The following is an 8,637-nucleotide window of genomic DNA, read 5'->3' on the forward strand; positions in this document are numbered from 1 at the left end:
AACTTTAAGCCTGGAGGATTTCAACTCCCAGAATTCCGGCTGGGGTATTCTGGGAGTTGAAGTCCACCAGGCTTAAAGTTGCCAAGGTTGGAGACCCTTGTTTTAGAAGCAATTTGGACTGCAACTAGCAAATGCAAAATAAATTTTGATAAATAAATCTTCACGGTCCCTGCTGGAAGCCGACACTGACGAAGCTATGGGAGAGAATCCCCCAAATATGAGGGGGTTCACAAGCCATGAAGACTGACTTTCATCGGCTGAGACTAGCAGAACAGCCCTATCCCTTCTGTTGCAATATCATGGCAGAAAAGTTGAATAAGGAGGCAAGACCGGTGCTGAAATTCATACAGTTACAATTGCCAGCCTCCTTCATAAATGGATGTTTTAGGTAGAAGTATTTGGTTAATTTTTTTGTGCAGCTTCTAACTCGGAATACATCCTTTTAGCACCATCTGGATAATAAAAACTCTAAAAGAGAAACTTAATGTACTCTGCAGACATACTAGTCTCGTATTCCCCAGTACATTTTAAACAGTCATTAAAAGAATTTGCATTTATATGAGATGGGAAGGAGTACAGCAGAGACATTAAGAATGCAGCCCAAAGCATATTTACTCAACAGGGAATATTACTTCTTCTGAATGGATATCCACTAGCTTAAACTTTGAAGCAGGATAAAAACATTGGTGTCAATGATTTATAAATCTGTTCTTCAGGGACAGCCTACATACATAATTGCAGGTTACAAATGGTGATCCCAGAATGCAGTTGTCATAAACACAAGCCAGTTGTCAAGTTGCTGAATTTTGATCACATGACCATGGGGATGTTACAACGGTTATTAAGTGTGAAGTCACTTTTTTCAGTGCTGAATTATAATTCAGCGCTGAATAGTTATATATTGATTACCCGTAATTAAATAGACTGATGGACAATTGACAGATGATTCAATCCTAAGGCTAGTGAATTTTAAGGGTTTTTTAAACTGTGTTATAAATTCAGATTCAATGCCATGTTTTTCATCACAGTGTTATTGTTTATGTCAATTTTCCCCTGCTTTCTTCTGGGAATTGAGGACCGACTGCTAGCATACTATGGGACATAATATCAGTTACGGCATTTGGTAACTTTATATGATAAAAGCAACCAGAGAACAACCACCTTTGTGCATCACCCTCCTGGCCATGGCATGTACAGAATGGAGCGATCCGTTTTTAAAAGCAGTGCAAGCAATGCAGTAACATAGTATTTAAAGGCATAATGCAGACTTGATATTTTTGCCATTTTAGCATATAAAAACAATTGCTAGACACATTTGTTATTATCTCTATCCCAGGAATGGGAAATAAAAATATCCTGCACTTCCCTAGTTCTAATCTCACCAATCCTTTTTAAATAACCTTAACATCTTTTAGATGCTCTGATGTGTCTTTACACCTTTTTACCTTTAAAAAAAAAATCATTGTTGGGAAAAATGTAACAAATGATCACATATATTGCATTCAAAATACACTTTTCTAATAGAATCCTGTTTCTGATACTGTACTTTATTAAATGCTTTGCTACAAGACAAAGTAATGCAGATTCTTGGTTTTGTCTTCATGTGGTACCACTTTAAATTATTACTTTAAAAATAATAAACTGGGGATCTTACTACTGAAGTTTACAGAAACGCACCTAGCAAGAAACGTTGTTGCAATGCAAAATGGACTGATTTTTCGAGGCGAGTTATGATTAAATACTGCTAAGAACAGAAATAGAACACCTAGGAATAGAAAAATGTCTTTTAAAAGTCTGTTTCTGTAAAATTATAGTTGAAAATGACATTCCCACCCCCCCAATTGACAGATTTGTCACTTATAAATTCACTGTATTCCCAATATAATTCTACATAAAGATGTCTTTAAATCCGATATCGGACAAGTTATGATCATTCTTACATTGAGATTCAAAATAGCTTCCTTCAAACATCAAAATGCTTAAATGATACTTTAAAGCATATCAATGGCTCTTCTTTCAAAATAGCTAAAGATAGAAAGCTGACAGTAAATCTACAGGATGAACTTGAAAGTTTCAGCCCATTTGAAAACACACTTCACAGTGTTTGAATAAAAGGAGAAATAATTAAACATGAAATGTGTCATAGGCCAAGATTCATTTGATGTTTAAAGTAAAGCCAGATAATACAGTATTTGCTAGAGTATTTTTAGATTGCCAGTCTACAAAACTATATTGCTTTCTATAGCTTCAATCAACTATTCATTAGTTTTTCTAACAATGGACATCAACATTTCTGGAGATAAGATTTCTTTTAGTACCTATTTTATTTATTTCTTTTGAGGGTTTCTTCAAGTCTAAAATAAAAAACTCCAGCCGTTTTATTTGCACACAACAGTTTTCTTTAAACAAGTTATATAAGACTGGTTTTAGACTGAACAGCTCCACTCCTCAAGTATGCAATAAATTGTTCTCATTACCAAAACAGGATGAAATTATACATCCTGTGATCTTGTCTTCCTCAGCTAGAATATTACTATTCTCCTTCTGAGAATTACAAGACACATACTGCCAAATGGTATTCAAACTATTCTGATTTCAAATAAAGATAATATAGTTGGAAAAAGGAACAAAGACACTGTAACTTAAGAAATTTTAATATAGCATATGAAACAAATCATATATGAAATGTTCAGTAGTTGCAAAGCATCAGATACGTCAAACAACAAAGGCAGTAACTCTTTAAAGTGCATTTTATATTCAATACATGAAACTATGTATATGTGCTAACAAGAAAATATGTTCCACCTTTTCACAAAGAAAAAAGTACAATTTACTCTGCTTGGTCCCTTGTTTTCCAAACAAAATAATTTACCATATTTTAAGAGCCCAACTTTTTCCCTAAAGTTGGCTAAAACTGATTCACTTTAAGAGCATTATCGTTATGTATGTTAACACAGAGACATATACAGATGTGCATAAACATACAACTTAATCATGGTGCATCCATCAGCATCAAGTTCACAAAATTTGCATTACAAACATATCTGAGTCAAGACTTCACAGGGCTTTTTCTTAAAATAAATGATTGTTCCTTTAATATTATCTTTTATATAGATATATATGTATACAAAAACAAAAAAATCTGCATTGAAGTTCTCTTAGGAATATATTGTTGCTAGTGTGTCATTTTTAGCAGAAATATAAAGGCAATATTTTGGAGAAGCACTTCCTTTATTAATAAATAGTAAAAGAATATTGACCTATAGAAGGCAAACATTCAAATACCATACTTTTAGTGCAACAGTCAGTGGAATTTTTATATATGATTTGTAACAAGTACAATATATCAATCCAAAAGATCTTTTGAATCTTCAAATATTTAGTTCTTTAAGAACTGCTTTCATTCCAGCTCTTTATTAATTTTCTACTGCTGATAAGAAATTGCATAGGAATTTTCCTCACCATATTCCCTGTTGAGGAAAAAAAGGAAATTTATGAAAATATGCCAAGTTATTTATAGTTTACTCCTCAGAAGTTTATCCAATTTTAATAGAATTATTTCAAATTAAGCCATCTGAAGACTGCTGCAGAAATGTTATTCTTCTGAGCAGCAAATGTATCATGCAAAAACTTTAAAGCAAGTGAGAAAACAGGCAATGTGTTATTAGATAGTTGTCCTCCCTTCTCTCAACTCTACCCTCATCTCTTCTGGATTAAGTAATTTAATTAGAAATATTCTTGGTCCAGCTCTAGGTCACTGCAGTCTCCTGTGTATCTAATAAATTCCCTTCTATTTATTTCTACCAGATTGGTTTGGGGCATGTCATATATGTGTGTCTATGTGTACACACACAAACACACACACCTAAAATTTCCCTAATCAATTCAATATGGAAAGACAAGGTAATTCTAGACACAGTCCAAACTTTTACTTTAGCATCATTTACAATAATGCTATTGGAAATTAAGTAGCTGTCTTAAAAACAGTTTTATATAGTGTTTTCTATTACTACTATTATTTGTTATATTACCATCTATTAAAGTTTCTCAGCAGTTTAAAATAAAAACATATTTTAGATAAAGGTGTGGATAATATTTTACCTGTTATCTTCAGATTTTAATTTCTTAGCTGCTTGTTTGGACAATTTAATCTGCACATCCATTCTATGCAGAAAATCTTTGGCAGAGAGTTCTTCAGGTGGGGGAGGAAGTCGATGGTCAGATTCTTGAGGACTGGGGGAAGAGTTGTCTTCCTGAACTGTCATGGGACTTTCTTCACAAGAAGTGGGATTGTCAGTATCATCCTCTGGAGACTCCAGTGAGTTACATCCATTAAACAGCAAAGCCTTTTCCAGTATAACCGGGATATTTAATGTTTTTCTAAGAAATATGCAGTCATTTGTAAAAAGTTTATTTGCTCTTTTTATTTGCTCCATCTGAAACAGAAAGTTATATTTACAATCCAAGTAAAGCAAGTATTAAAATAGCCTGCAGCTACCTATTACGTAAGTTTATTTCTGAAGATGCATTTTTAATGCAATTAATTTTTGGCTATCCTTCCAATTGGGGACTGGTATTGTCACAATTGCACTCCCAGATCTTTTGTTCAGACATATGAGTTAAAATGGGAGGAAAAACCCTTTGGAAACTAATTTACACCTCTAACTGAACAAATTAAAAATGGAAACTAAATTTCTTCTTTTGAACTTTTATAGCAAGGATGAATGCTTCTGTTGTTGATGTCATTTTCATATATTAACTATAAATATAATAACGAATGTTTCCTCAGGCATTTGTTTTGAAAAAGAACTAGCAACCTGATGCGCTAGTTGCTATTCTTTGCAGTTTAATAAATAATGTACCTAAAGCTATTATGTAACTAGAACTTTTACACTTTGTCCCCATAACCTCATGTTAAAGACTACTTTTCTATGTTCATTCAGCAATTTAATGATTGAACAGCATAAGGTTTAGACTTTAAAAGGATCTTATAAGCTCTCACACTTTCTCCCAGAAATTTTTTAATTTAGGTTTGGCATTATAAACCTATTACAATACAATACTCTCACAGGACAACATTTGAAACGAACTATAATAAAAGTATTCACCTACCAGGATTACAAACTGTTTTAGTCTTAAATATGATCTACAGTCTCTACTGAAATCTGTTTCAGTTTTGAGGGATTGTGTATTCAATGTAGCTAATGGAATTTGCGTCTCAGAATGAGCATGTATATATATACCTAAGTTGACTTTGAATTCCTATGTTCCAGCAGTACACATATACTTCAACCTTTTCTCATTAATGGTGATTTATTACAAATCTTGACTGTGCCAACAACTGTTGCTATTCAACAAATCCAACCATCATTTCAGTTAGGTAATTTATTAAATGATTTATATTCAAAACGCCACAGCTTAAAGAGGACAGGAAAGAATAGCAACTCTGTAATGCACACCATCTTTTTGTTCAAAGACTGACTTTCACTTTCACCCTTCAAACTTTCCTACCAGAGGCTCAGTCACCCTTAAAGGAAAATTCCAGATTAAAGTCTCTGTTAGAAACTCCACCACATCCAGAATGTGTGATGCACTCACTGCAGTAACTCTACAGTTGCAGTCGACATCTGATGCCCTCCAAATCTCCTTTAATATGAAAGGGCTGTTTGCCTGAAACCTGCTACCCATTCCCTGCACACAGGCTAAGATGCGCCCCCTTAATACTAGCCCTATTGGCCTGAGACATGGGTTACAATGAGGAGAAAAGCAAAAGTATGTAAAGTGCCTTGGCTCAAAGAGACACGCCTGGTCGGTTGCAACTATTCCAGTTGGAAAGCACTCTGCACGAGGACAGAAGCGCTCTCCTCCTCCAGAAACTCCTCCGTATTTTTGAGAAGAAATATTTCTTTTCCCATATTTGGGAAAAGAAAGAAACATTCAGTTTTTCACCCAGAAACTTTCCAATCTGAGACTGACTGAGTCTAGTCGGAATTACTGGACTGGAGCTTCCAGAAAAGTTCTTATGCTCTGGTTACAGCTGCTGAATCCCAGTCCCAAAGGAGGGTGAATAATGGTGCCACCAAACAGTACACATTCCTGTGGAGAGGGACCCTCTGCCCATGATCATGGAGGGGCCCCTTTTCCCATATCGATTGGGGGAGGGGCTCCTTATGTCCTTGCTCCTGTTGGGGTTGCCCTCTGCACATGCTGATGGAGGATCCCCTCTGCCCTTGTTTGTGAAAAGGGAACTCTGCCCTCTCTCATGGAGGGGGGTCCTTTTGCCCATACTGGCAGAGCGGGGACTCCTTGTGCCCTTCTTCGTGTAGGGGGGAATGATCTTTGCCTGTACTGGTGGAGGGAGAGAAGAGTGCCTTGTACCTTTGCTCATGGAAGGAAGATCCTCTTTTTTATTTATTATTTTATTTATTTTTATTGTCCAAGTGTGATTGGACACATGAGGAAGACAAATTCCTTCTGTGTCCAATCACACTTGGCCAATAAAAATTCTATCTATCTATCTCTCTATGCCCTGTCTCCTGGAGAGGGGCTGCCCTTTGCCCATGCTCACAGAGGGTAGGTGCCCTTGTGTTGGGATGCCCTCTGCCTGTGCTGGTGGAGGGAGGGGGGGTGTCTCATGCCCTTGCCTGTGGAAGGGGAACCCTGTGCCTTCCTCCTGTTGGGGGTGGTGAGCTCTGCCCATATTGGTGGAGGGAGTTTCGTTTCATTTACTTTATTGTCATTGCACATGGTACAACGAAATTAAATGCCATCTTCAGTGTACATTATAACTATAAAAAAACTAACACAAACATACATCCTTTACATTCTATATAACTGAAATTGAAAACCCAATATTGCACTATACATTCCATATGGTTATTGCCCTGGGATAGAAGCTGTTTTTCAGCCTATTTGTCCTTGTTTTCATTAACCTGTACCGTCTGCCAGATAGTGATAGTTCAAAAAAAGGGTGCCCAGGATGAGATGGATCTTTAAGAATGTTTTGAACTTTCTTAAGGCAGCAGGAGCTATAAAACTCTTCCAAGGAGGGGAGAGGGCAACCAATAGGTAATGACGTTGACCCTCTGGAGGGCTGTCCTATCTGCCCCTGTGCAGTTGGCAAACCATACACAGGTGCAGTAAGTTAAAAATACTCTCTATGGTGCAGCGGTAGAAAGCCACCAGCAGTTTCCCATTCAGTTGTTGTTTCCTGAGAAGTCTCACGTAGTATAATCTCTGCTGGGCCCTTTTGACCAGTGTTGCAATATGAGCACCCCAGGTCAGGTCCTCTTTTATGATAACACCCAGAAACTTAAAACTGGCCTTTTGCTCCACTCAAGAGGGGCCCCCTGATCCCTTGGTTGTAGAGAAAGGGGGCCATGTACCCTCGTGGGAGACCCTCTGCCCTTTCTCAGGGAGGGGGCCATACCCTTTACCCATAAATGTGTGTGGGGGGGGGCGCTCCCTGTGCTGTTGCTTGTATTGGGGGCCAAGCCCTGTGCCCATGCTGATGGAGAGGGGGGTCCTGTGCTGTTGCTCGTATTGGGGGCCATGCCCTTTGCCCATGCACGTGTGGGGGGCTCCCTGTGCCCTTGCTCATACTGGGGGCCATGCACTTTGCCCATGCTGATGGAGAGGGGGATCCTGTGCTGTCGCTCGTATTGGGGGCCATGCCCTTTGCCCATGCACGTGTGGGGGGCTCCCTGTGCCCTTCCTCATATTGGAGGCCATGCCCTTTGCCCATACACGTGTGGGAGGGGGCTCCCTGTGCCCTTGCTCATACTGGGGGCCATGCCCTTTGCCCATGCTGATGGAGAGGGGGATCCTGTGCCGTTGCTCGTATTGGGGGCCATGCCCTTTGCCCATACACGTGTGGGGGGGCTCCTTGTGCCCTTCCTCGTATTGGGGGCCATGCCCTTTGCCCATGCACGTGTGGGGGGCTCCCTGTGCCCTTGCTCATACTGGGGGCCATGCCATTTGCCCATGCTGATGGAGAGAGGGGAGGTCCTGTGCCTTGCTCGTGGAGGGGGGGGCTGTCCTCTTAACACGGGCACGCGTCCCGCCCCCTGGCCGAACAGCGCGACTCCCCCACGGGCCACATCCTCGGGAGCCCAGGCCGTGGCCTCCAGGGGCACCTGCGCCAGCTGCCCCCCCCCCGCTTACCGTCACACCGTACTTGAGCGCCAGGCCCGGCAAGGTATCTCCGGGGCTGAGGCGGTGCTCCACGTACCGCTCCGCCAAGGGGGCGACCACCGTGGCCGTGCTGCCGTACGACCGCGTTTTGGTGCGCGCCAAGCTCAACGACAGCTCGGCTTCCCCTTCGGCGGCGCCGGGACCGGGCAGCGGTTCCTCCCGAAGCGACAATCCGGGCAAGGGCAAGGACTCCGCCATGGCGGGGTGTAGCGCTCAGCGGCAGGTCGGGGCCATAGCAGCGGGCAAAGGGAGCCTTCCGCTCCCTCAGGAGGCCGCGAAGCGGGGGGGGAAAAAAACACACCGAGCGCCCTGAGGCGCGAAAGGCGGGAAGCGAGCGGCGTCCTCGTGCGCCTGCGCGATAGAGACCCCGGCGGCACGCGACGGGAGGGGGTGACTGGGAAAGAGTCGCGCCTCGGGCCAGGCCGCCCTTTCTGCGCCTGCGTC

General features: G+C 41.0%; 1 protein-coding gene across 1 annotated transcript; it reads right to left on the bottom strand.

Moving 5' to 3' along the window:
• Positions 1-2,638: 2,638 nt before the first annotated feature.
• LYSMD2 (LysM domain containing 2) lies at positions 2,639-8,533 on the bottom strand. Its single transcript, XM_058156281.1, has 3 exons — positions 8,164-8,533; positions 4,102-4,436; positions 2,639-3,470 (listed from the first exon to the last, which is right to left on the bottom strand). Exons 1-3 carry the CDS (start codon positions 8,389-8,391, stop codon positions 3,425-3,427), a joined length of 609 nt encoding a protein of 202 aa, XP_058012264.1. The 5' UTR covers positions 8,392-8,533; the 3' UTR covers positions 2,639-3,424.
• Between the last annotated feature and the right edge of the window lie 104 nt (positions 8,534-8,637).

Source organism: Ahaetulla prasina, chromosome 13, assembly GCF_028640845.1.
Source record: "Ahaetulla prasina isolate Xishuangbanna chromosome 13, ASM2864084v1, whole genome shotgun sequence".
Taxonomy (NCBI): domain Eukaryota; kingdom Metazoa; phylum Chordata; class Lepidosauria; order Squamata; family Colubridae; genus Ahaetulla; species Ahaetulla prasina.

Excerpts from the sequence above, each read along its gene's own strand:
- LYSMD2 (XM_058156281.1), bottom strand. The coding sequence starts at position 8,391 with ATGGCGGAGTCCTTGCCCTTGCCCGGATTGTCGCTTCGGGAGGAACCG. Across the intron at positions 4,437-8,163 it reads CGCTCAAGTACGGTGTGACG|ATGGAGCAAATAAAAAGAGC; the intron begins GTAAGCGGGGGG and ends TTTCTGTTTCAG. Across the intron at positions 3,471-4,101 it reads TTAAAATCTGAAGATAACAG|GGAATATGGTGAGGAAAATT; the intron begins GTAAAATATTAT and ends TTTCCTCAACAG.